Below are 27,168 nucleotides of genomic sequence, written 5' to 3'. Positions count from 1 at the left end.
GGGAGGAGTCCCCGGAAGTGATGCACGGAGAAGCCCACGTGTGCGATTCCACTCCACATGGCTGTGCTCCTGAAGAGGTTGTTGCATCCCCGGAGGCCCCCGGCGGCCTTGGGCCGCCCCCTGGGACGGCGCGAGGCCAGCCTGGACACTCATGCCGAGGCTGCGGTGCGAGTGCGGTTCGCCCCCAGCCCCACAGGTAACCTTGGCGGACGTGACGCTGCAGGCCGAGACCCACCGTCTCTTGCCCGCCCCCCGAACGATCCGAGCGAATCCCTTCCGGTGGAGTCAGACTGGGCGGGCAGTGTGGCCTCATTATACAGAAGCAGAAATAGGTTTACGAGCGGAAGTTTTTCGCATTGCCAGGAATTTCGTGTTTATTGTACTGTACCATTTCTTTGGGCCCCTTTTTTCCTTTGTGTATATAGTAAATGTGTATTGAGTACAAAATGTTCTAGGCGCTGCGATACAGTGGACATAGAGAAAGTAGGACCCCCGCTCCCAAGAAGCCTACACTGTAGTGGCTGCAACAAACACGTATAAAAATAACTAGTTTTAAACAGTCACGTGTGTCATGTGGAAAATGAAGCAGGGTAGGGGACTGGGGGTTGGGTAGGATGCTCAAGGATGCCTTGCTGAGGAGGTGACATATGAGCGGAGAACCAGATAACAAGAAGGAACTAGGTATGTGAAACCTATAGAAGGAACCTTCTGGGCAGAGGAAATTGGAGGTACAAAGGCCCTGTGATTAGTGTTGGAGCCTAGCAAACCAGAGAGTGAGGCAGGGGCCCATTGTATACCCTAGCGGCGATCTTGTCAGGGCTTCCGCACCAGTTCCCCAAATTCTTTTCTCACCAAGGCAACCTGCTTGCCCTCTTCACACCAAGCATGCCTCTCATTCTGAACTCCAGGGTCACAAAGCTACCTTTGTGGCAAGATCTCAGCTACACAGAGTGACAGGGGTCTTTCTCGGCAGGCAGTATAGTGTAGAGCACGCTTCTCAAACCACCCCTGGTGAAAGGACTGGTTTCTGATTTCCAGTCAATTATGGACTAATACTTTTATAAAATCAATATAAGGAAATTAGTAGAAAAAGGAAACTCGTAAAAGCATACAAAATATGAGACTATTTCTTTTTATTGAATTCAAAAGATATAAAGTTATTCTGTCAAATTGCTGTCAACTTGGTTGGGAACTGCCAACAGTTTGCAGACAAGCTCTGGTTTGGGTGCCAAGGCCTGGGATTGTCTGGGCCCAAATTTCTGGCTTTGCCACTTCCTATCTGTGTGGCTTGAGAAAATTATTTAACCTCTCTGAACCTCTGAGTTTTACCATCTGTCAAACAGGGCTGGTAATAGTACCTGCCTCATGGTTTGAGCTAATGCAACTGAGGCACTGGATAAGGACTGGTACTCATGGAAAGCACTTAGTAAGCAGAAGACTCCATTATGATGATTTTAATTCTCCTTTCCTTGCTGATCTGTGGGAAAAGCCCATGTTGGAAAGGCTGTTGACTACAGATAGAAGAATGTAGATCATTATAATAACTAAAATTAATAGGGTACTGTGGTCAGCATTTATGCCTCACAGCAACCTTGCAAGGAAGGTTTCTATTTTTTGTTGTTAATCTCTCTAACAAATTAAGAAATTGACGCACACAAAAGTCAAGTAGAGTGCCCAAGGGGTAGCAGAATTTGAATCAAGGTCTATTTGATCTAAAAGGTCTTGCTTTCAACTACTGGACCCCTGTCCTCTATCTTGGGGACCTCTGGTTTTGTGGTGGCCTTGTAACTAGCTGAAGGTCACATACATAATCAGTGTTGAGCTGGAGTCTACCTGACTCCAGAGAAGCATTTCCTATCCTGTGCTGCCTCCTGTACTTGGAGATGCAGACAAGCCCGTTGTGGAGACAGGGCCGTAGCCTGGCCCAAAGAAGGAAGGGTAAGGGGGGAAATGACAGCCCTGGGAAAACTGTTCACTTTAACTTTTCAGTCAGGAATGATGAAAAAGTAAAATATTAAGAGTTTAAACTTGGGTGAAGAGAAATACAGTGGCATCGAATATTACTTTTGGTTAGTATCTAAAGCCAGCACTTAAAGTGTCAAGTAGACAAAATTCAAAACGTATGATGTGGGTAGTCACGTACAGTGCATAGAGGGTACGGGCAAAGTGTAATTTTACAGTACATTTAATTAGTAATTAATTTTTCTTTTTGCCCAAGGACTTCATTGAATTTGCATAAGTTAGATGCATGTGTGATGTGGCTTCACTGAATAACTGTCTGCTTCTCCTTTGGGTGAAACTTGGCCTTAAGGCAAATGTCAAAGTAGAATGATGGGTGCAGTTGGGGAGGTTTGGAGCCATTTTACACAATGACATGCTCCAAAACTTCAGTGTTCTTCCACTTCCAGGATGAGGGTAAATGAGTCAACCAGCCCAGTCCTCTTCTGTGGCAACCTGCCTGCCTAGGTGCCTGATGGGGAGATGGGACAGGGTAGCGCCATTTCTTAGACTTTGATGTTCCCTGAGACCTTGTGTCACAAGCAGAACTTACTTGCCCCTTGTCTTCCCCATCTTGTCTGAGCGGTTCTCTTCTTCCGCCAGGCTTCTTGCACCTGGGCGGCCTCCGCACTGCCTTGTACAACTACATCTTTGCCAAGAAGCACCGAGGGAGCTTCATCCTGAGGCTGGAGGACACGGATCAGACCCGCCTTGTGCCTGGGGCAGCGGAGAATATAGAGGACATGCTGGAGTGGGCAGGTGAGGCTGGCAGGGAGGGGCCCCTTCTCCCAGGAAGGAGCAGGGAGCAGGGAAAGGAGCCTGGAGGTTTTCTCACGTGGCCCAGGGTGGAGAACGAGGAGTCCCTGGAGGAATGAGTACATTTGTGCTGCCTGGGGTGGCAAGTTCCACCTGGAAAGATGCTGAAGTTCCCGGGGCGGGGGGTGGGGGAATAAAAAGCTCCAAGGCTGTTTTGAGATTCTTGTTTTTATCTCAGAATCTCACTTCCTACTGGGAGCGGGCAGGAAACACAGGCCAGGTGGAAGATGGACCGGGAGTCTCCAGGGGTGTGGTAAGCCCGAGAAAGTGCCAGCCCTGTTGATGTGGGAATCCTGGCCCAGCTCGTCAAATCTTCTGATTTCCGGGGAGGAGCCGGAACTCCCGGGTGTTTTGTTTTTGTTTTTGATGACTACTTCCCATTGTTAAATCTGAGCTCAGATTTTTTTTTGTTTTTTTTTAAACCACATCGTATGAGCCAAACAAAACACGTGCAGCTTCTTAAGTCAGTGTCTTTATGGGAAGTTTAATCCTGAGGCCAGCTAAGCTCAGGGAGGACAAGGAAGACTGTATGTGTGTTCCCCAGGTCAGTAGCTGCCTTCCTGTTGGAACGGGTATGACTGTTTAAGCTCGCCAAGGGCAAATGCCAAAAACACCAAGACTGTCTTGAGATGTGTATTCTAGTCTCAGGTAAATCATTAACTAAATTCTGGGTTCCTGAAGGGCAAAAACTGATTTCATTTCTGTCCTCTACTGCAGAAGGTTGTAGCAGAAACTCAGTTGAGATTAGTTGAATAAATGATTTCATGCACCAACGTCACTTACTGTGGTCCAGGTAGTTGTAGTGTTCAAGCATGGAACCAAGACCCTGCACTCAGTAAGTAGGGGAAGACAGATAAAAGGTGAATTCATTCTTACTACAATATTAAATGATGATAAGTGATGTGGAGAGAAGGGTAGCAGGCGAGGGAACCAGCAGGGCGCAGGTCTTGGAGATGGGGGGGGGGACTTCCCCAGGGAGGGGCTGGTAGAGCAGAGAGTTGCACAAAGTGAGGGGCCAGCCCTGTGGTTACCTAGGGGGAGAATGCTCAAAGCAGTGGGAATAGCAGATGCAAAGGCCCTGCGGAAGCTTAGTGCTGGGTGTATTTGAGGAGCAGCAAGGAAGCCAGTGTGGCCCAAGCATGGTGAGGTAAGCAGAGGACCTGGAGACGTGAGGACAGGGAGGTTGGCAGGAGCCCGTGACTGGCCACGTGGCGTGGAGCACCTGCTACACCGTGCTAGGCACGAGGGTACCGTGATGAGCAAGACTGCCTGGTGCGTCCTGCCCCGTGGAGCCCCCAGCTCGGCACAGCGGTGTGAGCCTTCTGGCGAGGCAGAGGGCAGGGATCCACACCCCAGGTGGCTGAGTTCTGGAGCTTCTTGCTGTGGGCATCGGTATGTAATTTACATAGGATGAAATTTACCATTTCAAAGTGGTCTTTAGTATATTCACTGAGTTGTATATCCACCACCACTGTCTTAATTCCAGAACATTTCCATCACCCCAAAATGGAACCCTGCACCAGGCACTCCCTAGTCCTCCTTCCCTCCTGCCCCTGGCAATCACTAACCTACTTGCTGTCTCTGTGGTTTGCCTATTTGGGACATTTCATTTTATGTCTGGCTTATACTTAGCATAAGGTTCGTGTATGTTGTAGCATGAATCGGTTCTTCTTTCCCGTTTATGACCAAACAATATTCGTTGTATGGAAATACCACCTTTTACTTACCCATTCGTGAGTGATTGGGCATTTGGATTGTTTCTACTTTTTGGTTATGATGAGTAAAACGGCCATGAACATTTACATACTACTTTTTATGTGAATCTGTTTTCAGTTTTCCTAGTGGAGTCTCTCTTAAACCCTGGAGCATTCCAAATGCTGGACACGTTAAGGGTAGAGCAGGAAGGAACCCCAGATGCAGCTAACCCAACCCCCCTTCTCTGACAAATGAAGAAATACCAATACCAACAGTACCAACGATGGTCACAGCCAGGACCTACTGAGCACTGAGACGTGCCAGGCAAGGTGCTGAACCCTTCCCGTAGGCCGTCCCGTTCGAGCCTCGTGATGACCCTCGGGAGAAAGTAAATGTTTGTTTCCTTCTTTTGTAAAGGAGGAAGTGGAGGCTCTGATAGGCGTCTTGCCTGGCCTCAGAGCTGGCCAGTGCCTTTGCGCCCAGGCCCCTCAGCCTCCAGAGTTCGTGTGACGTCTGGTGTGCAGCGTTAGCCCTGTCCTCATCTTCCTGATTCGTTTGAAAGCCATTTCAGGGCAGAAACGCCATCATCCAGCTCTTCTGCGTCCACCCTGCCTCTCCCGGAAGCGTTTATAAGTTAAATCTATCCTTTGTGACCTGAGGAAACCAGACCCGGGGTTGGCGGTTTCGCTTATAATATGTCACATTTAATCTAACAGCATATGTTGCAGCTGTTCTACATGAAGCCGTTGCGCTAAGCACTGTGTAAGCACTGGTGCGTTTACGCCTCGGTCACTCTGCACAGTAGACTCTCAGCTCCACTTTTCAGAGAAGGAAACCGAGGCTTAGAAAGGCTAAGGAATGCAGGAGGCAGTCCACCAAGTGGTTAAGAGTGCGGACTTGGGGCCAGCTAGCCTGGCGTTGGTCCTTGGCCAGGTGACGTAACACAGCCCCTCTATGCCTCCATGTCCTCCTTACTGAATGGGGGTAATAACGGCACGTACTGGGTGGGGTGGTTTTGAGCTTTAACAGCGATCACAAAACATAAAAGCAGCCTGGAAGGTGCATGGCACTATCCCTTGTGACAGCCAGTCAGGGGCAGAGCCAGGAGTCCAGCCGGGCTGAATGGGCTGTCCCTGAACCACGCTTCTTCTCCCAAGTCCACTGTTCCAGGCCTGGGCTGGCTTCTCCCTCCCTGGGGCGAGGATGGAGGGAGAGGACGTGCCTGTAAGGGCATGGACCGTGGAGCCAGTGCACCTCCATCCGACTCCTTATCCACCAGCCACATGACCTTGAGCGTTAACCTGTCTGTGCTTTAACTCTCCATCTGGAAAAGGGAAATCATAAGAGTAACAGCCGCATGGATTGTCATGAGGGTTAGAAGCTTTGCTGTATGTGTAAAGCGCTTATAACAGTGCCTGGGAACCAGTGTCCTGTGTGTCGTAGTTATTACCGTTTGGTGATTATTCTCGGCCTGTGTTGTAGGCATCCCCCCTGACGAGAGCCCCCGCCGGGGAGGTCCTGCGGGGCCCTACCTGCAGTCTCAGCGACTTGCGCTCTACGCCCAGGCCACTGAAGCTCTGCTGAAGAGCGGCGCTGCGTACCCGTGTTTCTGCTCACCCCAGCGGCTGGAGCTCCTGAAGAGGGAGGCCCTAAGGAACCGCCAGACACCCCGGTGAGAGCCCCAGCCTGTCACGGGTGCCTCCCCGGGGGTGGATGTGTTCGTTAGCTCTTGCTGTGTAACAGATTATCCCCAACTGGCTTATCTCAGGGTTTCTGTGGGTCAGGTTTGGGCACAGCTTAGCTGGCTCCTTTGGCTCAGGGTTGTTCTCAAAGCTGCATCAAGGTCTTGGCCAGGCTTGCAGTTACCTCGAGGCTGGACTCTCAAAGGATCTGCCTCCATCCCTCTCCGAGGCTGTTGCCTGGAGGCATGTGTTCCTGGCCATGTGGGCCTCTCCACAGGGCAGCTCACAGCTTGGCAGCTGGCCTTCCTCAGGGCGAGCCAGGGAGAAGGCAGGGGAGAGCGAGGAAGGTGGAAGCTGCAGCTTCTGCATAACCTAATCGGGGCAGTGACATCTCATGGCTGTGTCGTGCTCTGTGCGTCAGAAGGAAGTCTGTAGGTCCAGCCCATGCTCAAGGGCGGGGAGGACACGGGAAAAACACCATGAGGCGGGGATCACTGGGGCCGTGCTAGCTCTGCCTGCCGAATTGGGCCTCAGGCATGTAAAGTCATTTAAATTATTTCTTATTTTGAATCAGTAAAAGTTGTCTCATGTCCAGAAAGATGTATGTGCAAAGATCTCTCCCAACCCTAGCTCTCGCTCGCCAGAGACAGTTGGTGTTAGAACTTTCTTATCTCTCCTCCAGAGGCATGCAGTGCATGCACTGAGGAACGCATATTGGTTCTCTTCTTCCCCGCTCAAATGGTAGCCCACAAGATACGTGTCATGCAGTTTACAGATCCCACTTACTGTCTTGAGGATCGGTCTGTATGAGTCCATAAATTCTCCTCTGCTTGCATGGTATTCCATCACAGGGCTGTATCATCACTCACTTGATCAGTTCCTTTCTAATGAACATTTATGTTATCTCTAATCTTTTGTTACTAAAAAAAGAGAGCGGTGATGAATAATGTGGATGTACATCACTTGGCACATGTGCAATGTGTTTGTTGGATTACCTCCCTAGATTTGGAATTGCAGGTCAATTTACAGCTTTGATAGATACTGTCTAGTGGCCCTCTACTAGCTTGTACTCCCATCAGCATCATAACATTCAAGTTCCAGTTTCAGTGAACTGTTTGGACAAGGGCTTGGATGTTCGTACAAGGTCACGCCATCCGCTGCAGCATTGCTTTTTTAATCATAAACGGTCTACTTGCCCATTGACAGAAGATTATGTTTTAAAAATTACAATCATGCCCTATCCTGGATCCATACAGCCATTTATTTATTTATTTATTTTATACATTTATTTATTTTTATAAATTTATTTATTTATTTTTGGCTGCATTGGGTCTTCTTTGCTGCATGCGGGCTTTCTCTAGTTGTGGCGAGCGGGGGCTACTCTTCATTGTGGTGCGTGGGCTTCTCATTGCGGTGGCTTCTCTTGTTGCGGAGCACGGGCTCTAGGTGCGTGGGCTCCAGTAGTTGCGGCACACGGGCTCAGTAGTTGTGCCTCGCAGGCTCTAGAGCGCAGGCTCAGTAGTTGTGGTGCACGGGCTTAGTCGCTCCGCAGCATGTGGGATCTTCCCAGACCGGGGCTCGAACCCGTGTCCCCTGCATTGGCAGGTGGATTCTTAACCACTGCGCCACCAGGGAAGTCCCATACAGCCATTTATGATTGAACATTTAGCTCAGTGTCAAGGATGGTACTTACAAGTGTTAACATTTGTGTATCAGTTAGGACGCTTTTGGGAGCAAGTTAACAAATACTCTGTTTAAAAGGGACAAACCAGAGCTTCTCATACTTTAATGTGCAGAAGAATCACCTGAGGGTCTAGTTAGCAGGCAGCTTCTGATTTAGCAGGTCCAGGGTGGGTCCAGCAGGTCCCGAGATGCTGCATTTCTGACAAGTGAGGCTGACGCTGGAGGCCTACAGACCACACTTTGAGTAGCCAAAGCATAAACCACATAGACATTCATCTTCTCTTTCTGCAGAAGTCTGCAGGTGGGTGACTCCAGGATGAAGCCAGCAGCTTTGAGAAGGCGGGACTCTATTTTGGCCTGTTTCTGCCTCCCTTGCCGCCCCCCTCCCCCATCAGTTCCAAGTGGCTGCAGCACCTTGTGGCTCGCTCTCCTCTCACTTACAGAGAAAATCTTTCCCAGAACCTTCATCCTCCGCTACCCCACAAGCATACTTCTTTTTGAATCTCAGTGATGGGTCAGTGCTTTAGGGGAATGAGATTGCATGCTTGGCAAAACCAGTCATGATTCACCCCCTTGGGTGACATTTGACGTTTCCTCATTAGCAAGGAAGAAGGGAAACAGGCTTGTGACTGCTGTGCTATGTTATCTCACTTAGTTCTCCCACACAATAACCTTATTATCCCCATTCAAGACTGAGGAGACAGCTGTAAGAGGTAAATGACTTGCCCAAGGTCATACAGTTATCAGAGGCAAGGGTAGGGCTCACGCCCGTCACCAGTACCCTTAGTAACTCTTAGTTATTGTGCTGCTCTGCTTCCCAACAGGTATGACAATCGGTGCCGGAGCCTGAGCGAGGCACAGGTGGCCCAGAAGCTGGCCAAGGACCCCAAGCCTGCCATCCGCTTCCACCTGGAGGGGGAGGCGCCAGCCTTCCAGGACTTGGTGTATGGCTGGAATCGGCATGAGGTGGCCAGTGTGGAGGGGGACCCAGTCATCCTGAAGAGCGATGGCTTCCCCACCTACCACCTGGCCTGCGTGGTGGACGACCACCACATGGGCATCAGCCACGTGCTGCGGGGCTCCGAGTGGCTGGTCTCCACCTCCAAGCATCTGCTCCTCTACCAGGCCCTGGGCTGGCAGCCCCCGTGCTTTGCCCACCTGCCCCTGCTCCTCAACAGGGATGGCAGCAAGCTGTCCAAGAGGCAAGGGGACATCTTCCTGGAGCATTTTGCTGCCGCCGGCTTCCTGCCGGATGCCTTGCTTGATATCATCACCAGCTGTGGCTCAGGGTTTGCAGGTACGCACTCCCCAAGAGGTCCTGGTGGGACCATAGCAGTGAAGAGCCGGGGCCTTGGGTCAGGCCACCTGGCCTTCACTCCCAGCTGTGCTGCCCACTGGCTATGTGATCTTATACAAGTTCCTTCTCTTATTTGACAAGTGTTTATTGAGCCAGACACCGTGTTACGTGCTTGGGGCTACAATGGTGAACAAGGTAGATGTAATCCCTGCCCTCAAGTATCTTATGATCTGTGAGCCTCGGTTGCCTCATCTGTAGAATGGGCTAAGTGTCTACCTCACAGGGTTAAGTTAGGGTTCACTGAGCTCCTGACTATGAGGCACCAGCACAGTATCTGCCACACAATAGCACAAAAATTACAGATCCTGTGATTATTGTAACTACATTATTAATAGTAGTGCAAGTAGGTACTCTGACAGTATTACTAGTATTACGATGACCCTAGTTTATTTCAAGCTGACCAAAGACTTAGGGCTCACATCTTGATGATGCACAAAATAGGATGACCTTTTGGAGGGGGGGCGATTTCTGAAAATGTGGCCATAGTCTGCTTCCTGCTTTTTCTGCTCATATCTCATTTAAGCCTTAAAATATCCTTGAGGGGTATTTATTATCCCCACTGTTTGTTAGAAGCTTGTGAGGCTCAGAGAGATTGAGTAACTTGCCGAAGTCACACAGCTGGCGAGGGCCGTGGCAGAGGCTCAAGCCTAACCAGGATGCCCACTGACTGCTTGGGATGGGGCCACTGCTCGTGAGAAGCAGCTCCCGGCTCAGCTCTCCTCACTCTGGCTGCACTTTGGAATCCACCAGGAAGCTTGTAAAACACAGTCGTGCTCAGACCCCATCCAGAACCAGTCGGGCCAGGATCCCTGGGGCGCAGCCAGGCGGTGAGCAGGCCCTTCTTGCAGCTCGTGTCTTTGAGGGCGATGAGGGTTGATGTACCCGGATTGTTGTCAAGCTTTTTTTTCTTTAGTGACAGAACCCTTTCTGCAAATGAAAGCTCACTCGGGCCTTTGATATATAAAATAACTAGAAGTCGAGAATCTGTTAGGGCAGCCTCCCTGGTGATTGAAAGTGGAATGGCCGGGTGGGGGGTGGGTGCTGAGCAGCTGGGCCTGCCTCACTTGCAGAGAACCAGATGGGCAGGACCTTGCCAGAGCTGATCACACAGTTTGACCTGACCCGGGTCACCTGCCACTCGGCCCTGCTGGACCTGGAGAAGCTCCCAGAATTCAACAGGTGAGTGGGGAATCTGGAGCACCCCCAGGAGAAAAGGGCTCACCTACTGATGCTGGGTCCCCACGGTGGAGGGTCTAGTGGGCTCTGGAGTTACACGTGCTTGATTTTGACTGTGGGCTCAGGTGTCTAGTGCCATGTGACCACAGGTGAGTCACCTAACCTCCTCAAGCCTCTGTTTTCTCTTCTCTAAAATGGGGCTAATAACAGAACTCACCTTAGGCGATTGTTCAGTTAAATTAAGCCTCAAACTATTTTGCACATAGAAAGTGCTCAGTAAAATGGCAGGTACGGTTTTTGTAGTCACCATTACTCCTGCTCAGCCCCTCCCCAGCCCAGCCAACACAGTAATTGAGTGCTGTCTCATGGCATCTGTTTTACATTTCAAGTAGTTCTTCCCTGTGAAACCTCCAGCCACAGTTACAGTTCGGATCACTGTTGCCATGTCTCAGGCTAAGGGCATTAGAGGGAAAGCCAGAGGACAGGTCCGTACTTAGGGGCCAGGGACTCTTTGACGCCTTCTCTCGAGCCTTGGTTTGGGGGCAGGCTCTTCTCGGTGCTTTACTGGCATGAGCCCAGGGGATTCACATCGACTGCGGGTGTGTCAAGGATGTTACTTCATGTACTCCCCGCATCAGACCTAAGGTCAGTTGTATGATTTTGCCCTATTGTGCATATGAGGAGAGCAAGATGTCAGCAAGTTGAATAACCAGCCCAAGTTCAAGTTCACACAGTAATGGTGGGCATCTTTTTTCTTTATTTTATTTTTATTTATTTATTTTTGACTGTGTTGGGTCTTCGTTGCCGTGCGCGGGCTTCTCGTTGCGGTGGCTTCTCTTGTTGTGGAGCACGGGCTGTAGGCGCATGGGCTTCAGTAGTTGTGGCACAGGGGCTCAGTAGTCACGGCTCACAGGCTCTAGAGCGCAGGCTCAGTAGTTGTGGCGCGTGGGCTTAGTTGCTCCACGGCACGTGGGGTCTTCCCAGACCAGGGATCGAACTCGTGTCCCCTGCGTTGGCAGGCAGATTCTTAACCACTGTGAGTGGGCATCTCGTGAGTGGGGCATTCAGGAGCAAACAGCGTGCACGTTGAATGCAGCCTGTTCTTTACCTTTCTTATCACAGAGAAAGCGATGTCCCTGGGAGAAATGGAGTCGGAACAGGGGAGATACTCTGTGACCCATTCCAGTCCTCCCCAAAGCATGAGGGGGAGCCAGAGGGAGACGGCGGTGGGCTTTTGCTTGGGATAGATGCCCTCAGTTTTTTTTTTTTAAATAAATTTATTTATTTTATTTTTTATTTTTATTTTTGGCTGTGTTGGGTCTTCGTTGCTGCCCGCGGGCTTTCTCTAGTTGCGGCGAGCGGGGGCTACTCTTCGTTGTGGTGCGTGGGCTTCTCATTGCGGTGACTTCTCTTGTTGCAGAGCACAGGCTTTAGGTGTACGGGCTTCAGTAGTTGCGGCATGCAGGCTCAGTAGTTGTGGCTCACAGGCTCTAGAGCACAGGCTCAGTAGTTGTGGCGCACAGGCTTAATTGCTCCGCGGCATGTGGGATCTTCCCGGACCAGGGCTCGAACCCGTGTCCCCTGCATTGGCAGGCGGATTCTTAACCACTGCGCCACCGGGGAAGCCCTGCCCTCAGTTTTCGTGCAGCCGAAGCTGTTCTCTTTAGGTGTTTCTGTAATCAAACCACTGCTATGATTATTTCAGTAACAGTCGTAAAGATAGTAGTTGTCATAGCAGTGCTAGTGGTGTGGTGGAGGTAGTGATAGTAACTAACATTTATCTAGCACTCGCTACGTCCCAGGCCGTGGACTATCTCAAGCCTGATTTCTTTCTTCCCACTGTCTCGTCTAACTACTAAGGAGGTCCTAGAAACAGTTTCAGTACCAATTTCATGTGATTTGTCTTTGTTCGTTTTAGAAAGTGATGGTTTTGGGCCAGTTGAGTGCTCCAGATTGCTTCCCAGAGGGTCTCATCCTTCCAGCCTCTGTTCAGACCCCCTGCCCGTCTCCAGCTGCCGGCGGTGGCAGTAACGCAGGCCTTGTGCTCGGTGCTTGACACACAGCTCCTCGTTTACTCTGCCCAGCGCCCTGTGAGCGAGGCCCCGTTGTTCCCACAGTAACAGACGAGCACCCTGAGCTCCGAATGGTTGGTTGTGTAACTTGCTGCAGACATCTGGCAAGGCTGGCTTCACCCACAGGCCTGTGCAGTCTCAGAGCCCATGAGGTGGTCAGCAGTCCCTTGCTGCCTGCCCTTCTTCTACGTCAGGGACAGGGGGCCAGGCGCCTACAGAATGGCCCTCGGCCCCTCGCTGCTCGCTCTCTTGGGTCCCTCCAGTCCTGCTGGGGACAGGGTGAGGGCACCCCAGAGACGGGCCTGACAGGGCCTGGTTTGAGGCTTGGAGTCTTAGAGGTTTTGCTGCTTCTGAAGGATGGAACAAGGCGGTTAGAAGAATTCTGAAAAGGGGAAAATTTGACCTGACAGGAAAACTTGAGCTTTTTAACTGTGAGCCGTGAATTCAAAGAACTGTGCCATCTGGACATGGCTTTGAATCCCAGAAATCCATATTCTCGACCTCTGCCCATTTGCTCCAGAGCCCCACGCTTCGAACTCTGCGAGGAGGCAGGCACCCCCAGGTTCTGCTTTGTAAACTCAGGTACCTGTCGAGGCCAGGCAGGTAGCTCAGAGGAGGGCGGCGGGCCAGGTGAGAGGCCCTGGCGAGCAGAGGGACGGGCAGACCTTCGGCACCCTCCTCTCTGCTCCAGCCGGAAGGTGTCATTCTTCAAACCCCACCCACTCCCCTGGGGAGGAGGGTGGTCTGGGCTGGAGATGCCCGTGGCAGGACGGTCCCTTGGTTTCCCCGGCAGGCTGCACCTCCGCCGGCTGGTGAGCGATGAGACCCAGAGACGCCAGCTGGTGGGGAAGCTACAGGCTCTCGTGGAGGAGGCTTTCGGGAGCCAGCTGCAAGACAGGCATGTGCTGGACGCGGCCTACGTCGACAGGATCATCCTGCTGAGACAGGTGTGGTGTCGGGCGCTCGGGGGGACCCAGGGAGCGGGTGGCACCCCACTCCTCCCCCTCCCGCTGCGTCAGCGCCCCATCCCAGTGCGTTCAGTGACCGCCTCTTCCCCCAGGGTCACATTTGCCGCCTGCAGGATTTGGTCTCCCCAGCGCACTCCTACCTGTGGACTCGCCCTGCTGTGGGTCGAGCGCAGCTGGGCGCCGTCTCGGAGAAGGTGGACGTCATTGCCAAGCGTGTGCTGGGGTGAGTGTCCGCAGGCTGCGCTCAGGGTTCTGCACCTCCCTTCCCTCTCTCCCCACCAGGGCCCCCTTCACTCCGGGGCTCGGCTGTCAGGCCTGCAGTACAGCCCCAGAGCTAGTGAGAGGTCCTCGGTGAGATGATCACTCACGGCTCTCTTGGTGGAAGGGCTGACCCTGAGGAGCCCGGGCTCTCCCGGGAAGAGGCGGTGGTCTGGCGCTGGGATTGGACCCACCTGGGTCCCGTTCCCGCCCGACCCCTCACTGGCCCAGTTAGTTCACCTGCCCAGGGGGCTTCAATTTGTCCAAGTGACTGCACGTCCTTGAGCTTCCATTTCCTCACCTATAGGGTGGAGATGATACTAGGTCTTATTTTAACAGTAGCAGAACTCTCCAGATTACGAGGGCACAAAGTGCAACCAAAACGGGCTTAAGCAAGGCGGGGAATGATTGGTGTATGTAATTGCAGAGGCTAGGAGAAGAGCCAACTTGAGGTCCAGCTTAAAGCAGGGGCCAAAAATATGGCACCAAGACCTAATTTCTCCCTCTGTCCCTTTGACTTTCTCCCCCACACTCCTCCACGCCCGCTACTCCTTCTGCAGGGGTTCTGTATCGGGTAGATGGAGCGTGGGATGCTCTACCAGACAAGACAAGCACCTTTCTCCCTTACCTGCACCCAGAGCAGGCAGTTTGGGGCTGAACGGCCTTCTCCACATCTCCAGGGTCCTGTCATCCCTGGGTTTTGCTCTTGTCCCCGTGGTCTGTGGTGGCTCACGATTCAGCCAGAGGAGGAAGGAGGAAAGGGAGAGGGGGACGGGATACTCCTCCCCCTTAGGGACTTGACTTAAAAGTGACACACTCGTTTCCACCCGCATCCTGCTGGCCCGAACACCTGTCTTACGGCCACTCCAAGCTACAAGGGAGTCTGGAAAATGTAGTTTTTACCTTGGGGGCCAGGTGCCCAGCTGAAAATTGTGTCAGTACACATGAGAGGGAGAAAGGATACCGGGGGTCAAAAGCAGCCTCTCTCACAGTCTCCACTGTGGTGGTAAGACAGCAAAACCTTAGCCTCCGACTCCAGCTGTGTCCTGAGATTCACTCTTATGGGGCCTGATTTGCCTGGTTTTTCTGTCTCCGAACTAGTCACTGAGGTCTGGAGAATGTGATGTGCTGACAGGCTTAGGTTAGGTCATACGCGGGGCCCTGAGTGGACCCCCCCCACCCCCCAGCCAAAGCACGTGGGCTGAGGATGGAGCTGGGTAGTTCCACAGGGAGAGTTAGGGCCTGTGGAGAGAGTTATAAAGGTTAAATTAGATAATAATAGCAAACACTCGTGTGGGTTTGCTTACACACGTGCCTACAGCGTGCTATGTTATATACCATATACATTAGATGTGTACACGGATATGTGTGCATGCTATGTGTGTGTGTATACACTTGAATTCACAGCGACCTAATAAAGGAACTACTGTTGTTATCCCCATTTTAACAGGTGAGGAAATCAAGGCACAAAGAGGTTAAGTAACTTGTCTAAAATAATACAGCTAGTAAATCGAAGGAGCAGGGATTGAGACTCAAGCTGGCTGGAGTGAGAGACCGTATGTCCAATCATATTCTCTATTGCTTATCCTTGGTGTAAAGTACTTGGACAGCCCCTGATAACAAGCAGCCATCACTGTGTTATTAAAACGTAACATTTCGGCTAGATAAGAATACAAGTAATGTGGCAAAAATGCAAATGGTACAAGAGGGTTTTAAGCAAAAAATAAGTCTTCCCTCCTACTCAGCCCCCAACAGAAAGGCAGTCCCAAACAGCAGTTTCCTTTGTGAAATGTCTGTGTATTCAAGGATATGTGTATACAACTCCATTCTTCCAATTTTTTGAATTTAAAACTTAATTGTTATTAATACATTCAAACCTCTTGAACCTCTAGGTTTAAAACCTAGAAATTATTTTAAAAGGTATATATCAGGAGTCCCATTTTTCATCCTTGTCCCCTGTCTGCCCCATTCCAGAACCCTCTCTGGATGTTACTACTATTCATAATTATATCTAAATAATCCTTATTTTTCAGCCTTTTTACACAAAAGGTACAATACAGGGAATTCCCTGGTGGTCCAGTGGTTAGGACTCCGTGCTTTCACTGCCAAGGGCCTGGGTTCAGTCCCTGATAGGGAACTAAGATCCTGCAAGCCAAGCATAGCAGCCGAAAAAAAAAAAAATAAAGTACGATACAATAACACTGTTGTCTTTGGGTGGGATTTTTGTTTTATTTTTATCTTTTTAGTGAAGTATAGTTGATTTATAACATTATGTTAGTTTCAAATGTACAACATAGTGTTGCAGTATTTTTATAGATTATACTTCATTTAAAGTTTACAAAATAGTGGCTGTATTTCCCTAAGTGTCTTTATGTGTTTTTTTGCTTGTTTGTTTGTTTTTCCCTTAACAATTTATCTTTAGATCTGTCCAGGGCTTAGAAGAGCATCCTCATTCTTTTCTCAGCTACAGCTATGCCCTTTTTATACCACTTTACCATGATTTATATAATTCATCTCCTATTGATGGACATTTGGATTGCGTCCAAATTTTGTGGTTACAAACAATGCCACAGTGAGTAACCTTGAATAGACATCATTAAGCACCTTTACAAGTAAACCTCCAGGATAAATTCCCAAGCGGTATTATTAATAATACTCCCTTAATTTAGGACATTCCACATGAGGCTGTCAGTTCTAGTTCACCGGGCTAATGTCTTACCTCCCCACCCCTGCCATGGGATTAGATTTTAGAGACCCTCTGGGGCTCCCACTGAAGGCAGGAAAGCTGACGCCCAAATATTTAGAAGCTGCCGGATCTCTGGAAGTCCCTCTGTGCCCACGCCAAGGCCTGGAGCAGCTCTAACGTGTCCTGGCTGCCAGTGTTGGCTGCCTGGGGCCTGTCACTCTTTCACCAGCTCCTTGGCAGCCTGCTTCCCCACAGTGACATTGAGGAGTCTGTCTGGTTTTTTCCCACATTACATTTTTTTTGTTTTGAAGTATAGTTGGTTTACAATGTTGTGTTAATTTCTGCTATATAGCAAAGTGATTCAGTTATACATATTCTTTTTCATAGTCTTTTCCATTATGGTTTATCACAGGATATTGACTATAGTTTCCTGTGCTCTGTGGTAGGACCTTGTTGTTTATCCATTTTATATATAATGGTTTGCATCTGCTAGTCCTAAACTCCCAGTCCTTCCCTCCCCCCACCCCACCCACCCTTGGCAACCACAGGTGTGTTCTCTATGTCTGTGAGTCTGTTTCTGGTTTGTAGATATGTTCATTTGTGTCATATTTTAGATTCCACATATAAGTGGTATCAAATGGTATTTGTCTCTTTCTGACTTACTTCACTTCGTATGATAATCTCTAGGTCCATCCATGTTGCTGCAAACCACATTACATTTTATATTTTCAATATTTCCTCTTCTCCATTTCATAAATAGCAGCAATCATGTGGTCCAGTTTTAAGATGCAGTAAGAATGATTATGTTTCTCAAATTGAAACTGAATTGCTCAAGTACTGGAGTGAGTAAGGAAATCTGCACTAAAAGGCTCTTTGTTCCAATTCCTCTTGAACCCAGTCCCTGAGCCAGTAGCCCTCCACACTGAGCCGATGTGGGGAATGGAGTGTCTGGGCCCTTTCGGGAGCAGGTGGTGTCAGAGGTGGCGTCGAGGATCGTCTGCACTGGTGAAGATCTCCAGCCTCGGTCCCTCCTCCGTGTGGAATGACTCCCCCTGCCCTGCTCCCGGCTCTTGCTCTAACTCAGAATCAGGGCTGGGACGAAGTTTTTGCAGGTCCCGCTCTGACTAATTGGGGACTTTCTCTTGAGCTCAAACATGCTTTGGGGAGAGGGTCTCAGCTGGACTGCCAGGAAAGTGGGGAATGGTTGCTGGCCTGTTGTAGTTCCTTAAGAGTTTCATTTGTGGGCAAAGAATGGTTGTAGCAAGTTGGCGGCAGGGACATTACTGGAGCTGGGGTCTCCTGATTTCCTTCTTTCTGCTCTTCTCTGCTACATCCCGCAGAAGCCTTGAAGCTGTGTTTCAGATCATTTCCCAGAGGGCTTCATTCTTCCAACCTATGTGTAACCCAATCCTAAGTTTCTTTTTAGATCCTCTTGCAATGTCTCTGAGCTCTTGGATGTAATAAATATTAGCTAATATTTAACTTTTTATTGAAATGTAAGAGCTCATACTTTCAAGTACTTACCATCTGTTCAGGCAATGTACTTAGTGCTTTACAAGTTTTAACTTAGCTCCACCATAGCCCTGTGAGGTGCAGACACTATTATTATTCCCACTTTACAGGTGAGAAAACTGAGGCATGAAGATTACATGACACAGGTAGTAATCAGTAAATCCTCTTATGGTGTCCTCTTAGTTTCCCTATTTTATGCCCACTTGCTTGGATTCTCTGTGTTTGTAGTCTCTTGGTTGGTGTTTCTTCCCCAGCTAGGATGGGCATGGGGGTAGTAGATATCCCCCCACCCCCAAGGCAGGCTTGAACATTGGTTGTGCTGTTAATCTATATTGTAGCTGATGGATAATCTTCTGAAGTCCTCCCTTCCACCCGCTTGCCATTGGCCCATGCTGGCCCCTTATAGACTGGCCCTCTTCTAGGCTTTTAGAAGGACCCGGTATGAGTTTAACTCAGGACATGCTGAACGGAGAACTGAAGAAGCTGTCAGAAGGTCTGGAAGGCACCAAACACAGTAACGTGATGAAGCTCCTCCGAGTGGCCCTCAGTGGACAGCTGGTGAGGCGGGTGGCTGGACTGTGCCCTGGAGCCCTCATTTATCCACTCAGCTAACGTTCACCGGCAGCACTCAGCTCAGTTTGGGGGCTACAGAGACGAATGAAACATGACCGCCCCCCTCATTCAGTCATTCAACAGACAGTACTTACTGAGTACCTACTATGTGTAAGCACCATGCTAGGTACAGTGGATACGGTAGTGAGTGAAACACACGTGCTCCCTGCCTTCATGGAGCTGGCGGTTGACTGGGGCTAATGGACATGCCAACCCAGCAAGAGCAGGCTTCTGGGACCCATCCTTAGAAATTAGAGCCCGTAAAATGCAAACTCTGCTCCTTGGGATGCAGGCAGCAGTGCTGGGGTTGGCCTGGGGTGTAACTTCTGCAGACCAAGGCTGGGTGTTCACTCCTCAGGCATCTTAAGGCAATGTTTTCTCTTTTTGTTCTCAGCAAGGACCTCCTGTAGCTGAGATGATGTTGTCCTTGGGACCAAAGGAAGTGCGGGAACGAATACAGAAGGTGCTTTCCAGCTAGGGAGAAGGTGTGCAGGACAGCAGAGGTGGCCACAGGAACTGTACTCGTGGGACCTGCCCTCAGAGGGGAGGAGCAGGAGGCCTGGGGCCCATTGGAAGCCTGTGAAAGGACCCAAGAATGGACACAGAGCCTCTGGGTGCACAGGTGCATTTATGGCTCTACGCCAGGCCCATCCTTACCAGTTGGCCAGGGTCACCCAGCCCCCTCACCTCCCTGGCGCTGGAAAGGAAGGCCTCACGCATGGTTCTGACACCACAGCACACAGCAGAGGTTAGGAGCTGGCTCGCTGGACAGTCACAGCTCATGTTTCAGTCTGCTCGGGCTGCCATGAAAACATATCACAGAATGGTGGCTTACACAACAGAAAATGATTTTCTCACAGTTCTGGAGGCCGGCAGTCCAAGATCAAGGTGTTGGCAGGTTGCGTTTCTCCTGAGGCCTCGCTCCTTGGCTTGCAGACGGCTGCCTTTTTGCTCTCTCCTCACATGGCCTTCCCTCTCTCTGCGTGCCCTCGGTATCTCTGTTTGTCCAAAGGTCCTCTTCTTAAGAGGACGCCAGTCAGATTGGGTTAAGGCCCACCCTCACGGCCCAGTTTGAACTTAATCACTTCTTTAAAGGCCCTGTCTGCAAATTCGGTCACATACTGAGGTACAGAGAGGTTAGGGCTTCACATGTGAGTTTTGAGGGGAACACAACTCAGCCCATACGTAACAGCTTGGCAGCAGCCTGGACTCCTGGGTCCCAGTTCTTGGGCCCAGTTTGACTTTGTTTTTTCGTTTTGTTTTTTTTTTTAATAAATTTATTTATTTTTGGCTGTGTTGGGTCTTGGTTGCTGCACACGGGCTTTCTCTAGTTGCAGCGAGTGGGGGCTACTATTCATTGCGGTGCGCGGGCTTCTCATTGCAGTGGCTTCTCGTTGCGGTGTGCGGGCTCTAGGCGCGCGGGCTCAGTAGTTGTAGCTCACGGGCTCTAGAGCGCAGACTCAGTAATTGTGGCACACGGGCTTAGTTGCTCCACGGCATATGGGATCTTCCCGGACCAGGGCTCGAACCTGTGTCCGCTGCATTGGCAGGTGGATTCTCAACCACTGCGCCACCAGGGAAGCCCCCAGTTTGCGTTTGGAGCAATGACTGACAAGCTGGGCTGAACTGGCTTGTTAGACTTTCTTTGGGGCTTATAAGGGAAGAAGCCACAAATCTGCCCAGGGGGAACACTTAACGTTTTATACTACTCTTTGTCCTTGGGCTTGGGGCAGCCTGTATCTCCCTTCCCTAAAGGTTGTCTCTTCCTCTTTTCCAGTTCTCCAGACCTGGTCCTTGGACTGGAGACCTTTACCCTGCCTGTTTTGCATCTTTTTCTTCATATTCGCCTCCTTCTTCCACCCATTATTTGTAAATCACTGTCTGTGGGTTTCTGAAATGAGATGTTCTTCTTGGGGTGAATAGGAATAGCTGAAGTGAAAGGAGGATGGTGGCCGGCTACAAAGACCCCTACACAGCTTCTGGGCTTCCCCTTTGTAGCCCCCAGTCACTGCTACCTCCTGGCATTCACACTGAATAGCTGTGTGGTGTGTCATGGCTTCCATGTTGTTCTCTTGGATCCCTTACTCTGTGGGAAGCCAGCTTCCACACTGTGAAGACAGTCAGACAGACAAGGATCGGAGGCCTTCTGACAACAGCCGTATGAATGGGCCATCTTGGAAGTCAGTCTTCCAGCCCCAGTCAAGCCTTCAGATGACTGCAATGCTGGCTGACATTTGACTGCAACGTTCTTTTTTTTTTTTTTTAAATTGGAGTATAGTTGCTTTACAATGTTGTGTTTGTTTCTGCTGTGCAGCAAAGTGAATCAGCCACACGTATACATATATTCTCTTCTTCCTTGGATTTCCTTCCCATTTAGGTCACCACAGAGCATTGAGTACAGTTCCCTGTACTATACAGTAGGTTCTCGTTAATTATCTGTTTTATACGTGGTGTATATGTGTCAATCCCAATATCCCAATCCATCTCACCCCCTCTTCCCCCTTAGTATCTATACGTTTGTTCTCTATGTCTCTGTCTCTGTTTCTGCTTTGCGAATAAGTTCATCTATACCATTTTTCTAGATTCCACATATGTGTTAATATACAATATTTTTCTCTTTCTGACTTACTTCACTCTGTATGAAAGTCTCTAGGAACATCCATGTCTCTGCAAATGGCACAATTTAGTTCCGTTTTATGGCTGAGTAATATTCCACTGTATATATGTACCACATCTTCTTTAGCCATTCCTCTGTTGATGGACATTTAGGTTGCTTCCATGTCCTGGCTATTGTAAATAGTGCTGACTGCAGCCTTCTTGAAAGATCCTGAGCCAGAACCACTAAGCAAAGTTGCTCCTGAATTTCAGACACACCGTTATGAGATAATAAATATTTATTGTTTAAAGCCACTTAGCTCTGGGATAATTTGTTACCCAGCAAGAGATTGCTAATACACTGTCCTTGTCCAGGGGAATAGGGAAAGGGGATTAAAGAATTTGCTGAGTTTCACAGAGACCTAATCCTTGCTTGAAAAGTACATCAGATAAAGTTCTTTGATGGCAAGCAATGGAAACCAACTCTGCCTAACTTAGGTTTATTGGAGACTTTAAGTTTATGGGAGTTTAAATTTGTGAGAAAGTCATAGAGTCTATGGGAAAGCCAAAGAACCAGGTCTTGGAAAAGACAGGAACCAGGGAAGCTCTGAGCATGCAGGCATTAGGAGCTCATGGCCAGTCTTGTCTGTGTTCTTCAGTGGGAACACATGAACTCAACTTTTTTGTTGTGGTTTCTCTGTATTTTTTTCCCCTTCAGTTTTGGATGATTCAGCTAAAGATTCAGATTCTAAGAAGAGAGTGTCTGGTTGAGCTAACTGAGGTCATGTTACCATTCCTCAGCCAGGAATATATCCAATGGAGGAAAAGTTCCCAAGGAGAAGTAGGGTGCTTTTTCCAGAAGAAGGGGCAATGGCAGAAACAACAGGTGTTCCGCCAAAGGGGACACAGAATAATAATGCTTGCAATTTATTGTGCGTTCACATGAGCCTCAACCACTTCTGGGTTTCCAATTATGCTGGTAGGGGACTTCCCTGGTGGTGCAGTGGCTAAGACTCCACGCTCCCAATGCAGGGGGCCTGGGTTCGACCCCTGGTCGGGGAACTAGATCCTGCATGCATGCCGCAACTGAGAGTCTGCATTGCTGCAACTAAGACCTGGCGCAACCAAAATAAATAAATAAATATTTAAAAAAAATTATGCTGGTAAACATTTTAGTTCATCATCTCTTTAAATCTTCACAACCCCATGAGACAGGCATTATTATTATGGTTGTTTCTATGTTTTAGATAGGGAGACTGAGGCTCAGAAAAGTTGATCAACTCTTCTGAGGTTTTAGTATGAGGCTTACGACAACCCAGAGTCTAACCTCAACCCTTGTCACTCTGAGTGACATCAGAGCCTCCGATTCTAAGACATCAAGTATGCTTACAAGAAACTCTAGCTCTTGGTTAGGGAATCTGTTTTAACAAAATGAGTGATCAAATTGCTGAGTCGATAAAGCTGTGGCCACTTCCTCGGTTGGAGTGAGTTGTCTGAGAAGCAGCATGTATCCTCTGCTCTGGGGTTTTGCTCAGGATCAGAAGGAATGTGTAAAAGGACTTCACAGAGTTTAAATAACCTCAAGTCTGTCCCCCAGTGTTTTTTCAGAGTATAGTGAAGTGAAGGCCATAGAGGCCAACTGTCTAGACTCAAAAACTGGTTCTGCCACTTACTGTGTGACTTCTGTAGCTCAGTTTCCTCATCTGTTAAAACGGGGATAACAGTTGTTATCTGTCTCAACAAATTGTAAGAATCAAAATAGATGGCATATGTAAAGTTCTTAAAACAGTGCCTGGCACTCAACAAATGTTATCAATTACCATCATCCTCATCAGCAGTATTTTCATTCTTAGAGATGCTGATCTTGGTTGCAACACATAGAAACACACTCAGACTAACTTAAACCATGAAAGTAATTTATTGGAAGAATTAGGACCCACAGATCCCAAGGGCAGGACTCCCAGCTGGACCTTACAAGAGACTGGAATCTGTACCCAAAAACCCATTAGGACCCAACACACTCACCTTTATCCCTCTGAAACTGCAGTTTCTAACCTTTGTCTCTGTCTGGGTGTCTGCTCCTCTCATCTTTCTTCTGCAGGCTGGCTTTCTCTTATCTCTGCGGCTGTTGAACAACTGCCCCAGCCCTAAAGCTGAATCATCTCCCCTCTGCTACACTGCCAATTCAATAACTAGTATTCCATGTCCAAAATCCCAGGAAAGAATCTGATTGGCCTAGCTTGGGTCAGCTGTCTACCCCTGGTCCAATCAACTGTGGCCAGTGGGACAGAGTCATGTAAGCAATCATGGCTGCAGGAGACCCACTCTAGTGGTGGAGAGGGCCATTCCTCCCCCTGAGCATATTCTCTTCCCATGGAGTTTAGAGTGTACCCTTGCCAGAAAATTACTATTTTTCTGTAGGCAACTTTGGAATCTCATTCATATTGCCTTTATCCTAGCTTATTTTTTTCCTCATAATGCTTATTGCTATATGAAATTACATAGTGTATTTGTACATGTTTATTGTCTATCTTACTCTAAAGAAGGTAAGATTGAGACAGGCAATAAGTTTTTCTTATTCTTGGTTGTAACCATAGCACCTGACACATTGTCTGACACATCGTAGGGAGTCAGGTAAAGCTCTCATGATGAAAAAAATGTTTGAGGCCTCCATCAGTCAGATCAGTTTCTTCAGAAGTGGCAATTATCAGCTGATCTAACTCTACCAGATTCCAACAGTTTCCCAGTTTCACTTTCATTGACTCTGGGGAATCACATCTCTTTTGCAAGATTTGCAGTTGTAGTTAGCTATCTGATCTATTGCCTGTAAATTGCACTGAATCCAGCTATCTGTGAAAGACTGACCTTTGACAAAGACTTTGAAGAGTGAGATAGATGGAATACTTCAACATAGAGAGGTGTTTAGTGGGACCTAAATTAGAAATTGTCTAATTGATTAAATATGTTTGTCTTATGATGAAATTCCCTACCTTCCCAGGGACCAGGATAATAAATACTTAGAAAATGAGGACTTCCTGGGTGAGAGCAGAACCCAGAGAGGGTAGTTCGTGCATTCATGTTCATAGATGTCAGAGGACTTTACAGATGAAGTGAACTTTGAACTGGGTTCTGAGGGATGAGTAGGAGTTTCCAGATCAATGGGGGTTGGAAGGTATTCCAAACAAAAGGATGAAAAAGAATTCACCAAGTTGGGTGGAGCCAAGGGTAGGAGTTGAGGGAGTAGGAGAAGTAGCTGAGAAACCAGGCAGAGGGAAATCCAAACAGCCCTTCTTTGCCAGGTTAAGGGTATCAAGGTGCCATCTGATGCAAATAGCAAAACATCCAGATTGAAACCAGCTTGAACAGGAAGATTTAGTATCCCACAAAGCAGGAAGTTCGGGGGTATGGCAGGCTCTGGGGTAGGTTAATTAAGCGTTCAGTGACCTCAGTGAGAACTTAGGGTCTTTCCATCTCTTTGTTCTATTGGCCCCAGCATCGGCAACAGCCTTGGGTTGGTTCTCTCTGCTCACCATTGTCTGCCTAAAGTGCTTAGGCCTCTCTGCACTTCATGTTGTCAGAGAGAGCGTGGCTTTCTGTGTCTCTCTCCCTGAAAGCAAGGAAACTTTTCTCCAGCACCCTCCCCCTCGTGACTTCCCCATTCTTCAACCCATCCCTTGGGGAAGTGGGCGGGGGAGTCCCCATAGATCAGTCAGACCCAGAGCTGAGGGCGGGGCCAGCTCTTCCCTGCGTTCCTGGACAAAGTGGGGGTCCATTAGCGAAGACATGAGTTGGGTCTTCATGAAGTGGAAGGTGAGGAGCCACTGAAATGCTTTAAGTAGGGCAGTGACAAGATCAGATTTCTGTTTTTTTAAAAGATCATTCTGGCAGCTTTGCTAAAGAGAGATTTGAGCAGGGCTGGCCCAGGAGCGGGGAGCCCTGGTAGGAAAATGAGACATGAAAGAGGGAAACATGATAAAGCCATGTTTCATCCTCACAGCCTGACCCACCCCCCCAACCCCATCTACCTTTCCTGCTTCACTTCACTCATTCCTGCCACACGCGTCCCCTTCTCTGGTCTCCCACCATGTAAGCCTTCCTTTGTGCCGCTATTCTATCTGGAATACTCTTGTCCATATGCTCTTCTGCCCTTTTGCCTGGTCACCTCTCTCTCAGCCTTCAGATCTTTTTTTTTTTTTTTTTAATTTGTTTATTTTTTGGCTGCGTTGAGTCTTCATTGCTGTGCGGGCTTTCTCTACTTGTGGCGAGCAGGGGCTACTCTTCGTTGCAGTACACGGGCTTCTCATTGTAGTGGCTTCTCTTGTTGTGGAGCACGGGCTCTAGGCGCGTGGGCTTCAGTAATTGTGGCACGTGGGCTCAGTAGTTGTGGCTTGTGGGCTCTAGAGCGCAGGCTCAGTAGCTGTGGCACACGGGCTTAGTTGCTCCGTGGCGTGTGGGATCTTCCCGGACCAGGGCTCGAACCCGTGTCCCCTGCATTGGCAGGCGGATTCTTAACCCCTGTGCCACCAGGGAAGTCCCCAGCCTTCAGATCTTTGCTCCACTCTCTCCTCTTCAGGAAAGGCTCTGACTCCCCCCAGTAGCTCTCCTTCCTCTGCTATTGATCATCAGCACCCTATTCTTTTCTATAGCACGCAGTGAGAATTGAGTGCATAAATAACTGTGAAAGTAATTAGTTCTGCAGTTATTTGTTAGTGTCAGATTGTAAAGTCTACGGGAACAGGGACCTCATCTGTCTTGCTTACCACTGGACCCCTAGTGCTGAGAATGGTGCCTGTTCACATGGTAGGTGCTCAGTCAGTATTGCTGAGTGAAAGGCCAGACATACACCTGATTGGATCGGATGGTCAGGGTGAGCGGTCAAGTGCACAGTCGCTATGTTTAGTTAGGGTACTGTTTTGCAGTATTCAGGAACTTCACATCATTTGTGGTTACTATTTTCATTAGTGAATTACAGGATATGCATTTTTTAAAATATAGAAGGCAGTAGACGCTTGGCTTGGCACTCATTAAACTCATTATCACGCCCTGGGGATCTCCAACTTAGCCTTCATATCTGGGCAAAATGTTGGGGTCCCAGCCCAGGCCCGAGTGCCCTCCCCTCTGCCCCCTACCACCCCTCCCCCAACCCTGATTGCAGTAGGACAGCCCAGCCAAGGAGGGGGCAGCCTTCTCTATCTAGAGAACTCCTCTTGTCTTGATCTCGGAGAGGCAGTAGTGAGTGGTGGTGTGAAGCGAGATCTAAACTCCCTGCCCAGGAATTGAATCTGGGTAGCCTGGATAAAAACCAGGAATCCTAGCCACCACACCCCCTGGCTCTTGCCCCCGGTGAAAAATGCATTTCTCACAGAGGCAAGAGCTGTAAAAACAGGTACAAAGTTTATTATTAGAGACATAGCACAACACAAGTGGGAGAGCACACAGAGAAACCGTTTGTTAAGACAGAAGCAAGACAGAGATGCCCCCAGAGAGAAAGGGTGTGGGCATCCCCCCAATGAGGAGTGCAGTAAAGAGGCGGTTAGGTCATTTATATAGGGCAGTTCTTCCAGGTCTTTGTTTACCTTTGGCCAATTACCTGGTTTCTTTTTCCACACCTGACGCCCTAGGACCCTCCCCAACGTGTGTGCGCAACTTTTTTCCAAGATGGATTCCAGCCCAGGGGCCTATGGGATGGCCTTAGCATCACATATTATGGGGTGTGCCCCTCCTTTTTGACCCCCAAGGAGCCTTTCTGCGCATGTGCAATGTTTCCCTTGCCCCAAGGATGGGAAATGTATGACCTCTTGATCTTTTAACAGGGTTTAGTCCCACTCTGTCCCTGCCATAAAAATGTCCAATGTCTGACAGATGTAGAGAACAAACGTATGGACACCAAGGGGGGAAAGTGGCGGGGAGTGGGGGTGGTGGTGTGATGAATTGGGAGATTGGGATTGACATATCTACACTAATATGTATTAAATGAATAACTAATAAGAACATGTCCAATGTCTGGTTATTTACCCAATTTCTGTTGCTGGTTTTTATATCAAGGTGCAGATTCTGA

The 27,168-nt window shown here is 49.1% G+C and overlaps 1 protein-coding gene across 7 annotated transcripts; it reads left to right on the top strand.

Annotated features, from left to right (window-relative positions):
- The first annotated feature begins 31 nt into the window (after positions 1–31).
- On the top strand, positions 32–27,050 carry EARS2 (glutamyl-tRNA synthetase 2, mitochondrial). 7 transcript variants are annotated; one of them, XR_011076943.1, is made up of 9 exons: positions 32–196; positions 2,602–2,757; positions 5,992–6,181; positions 8,699–9,171; positions 10,302–10,410; positions 13,273–13,426; positions 13,540–13,670; positions 17,290–18,049; positions 18,310–18,338. XR_011076943.1 is itself a non-coding variant. In XM_068565762.1 (9 exons), the coding sequence occupies exons 1-9, from the start codon at positions 58–60 to the stop codon at positions 26,918–26,920; spliced, it is 1,656 nt and encodes a 551-aa protein (XP_068421863.1). In that variant the 5' UTR covers positions 32–57; the 3' UTR covers positions 26,921–27,050. The 7 variants fall into 7 exon arrangements, 6 of the variants coding, with proteins under 6 accessions (XP_068421863.1, XP_068421862.1, XP_068421864.1 ...); XM_068565762.1 differs by lacking the exon at positions 17,290–18,049 and adding an exon at positions 26,732–27,050 and having other exon boundaries at positions 13,561–13,670; positions 18,326–18,461; XM_068565761.1 differs by lacking the exon at positions 17,290–18,049 and adding an exon at positions 26,732–27,048 and having other exon boundaries at positions 18,326–18,461.
- Positions 27,051–27,168: the final 118 nt, after the last annotated feature.

Source organism: Eschrichtius robustus, chromosome 16 (genome assembly GCF_028021215.1).
Source record: "Eschrichtius robustus isolate mEscRob2 chromosome 16, mEscRob2.pri, whole genome shotgun sequence".
Classification (NCBI taxonomy): domain Eukaryota; kingdom Metazoa; phylum Chordata; class Mammalia; order Artiodactyla; family Eschrichtiidae; genus Eschrichtius; species Eschrichtius robustus.
This window is presented reverse-complemented; position numbering and strand designations above follow the sequence as displayed.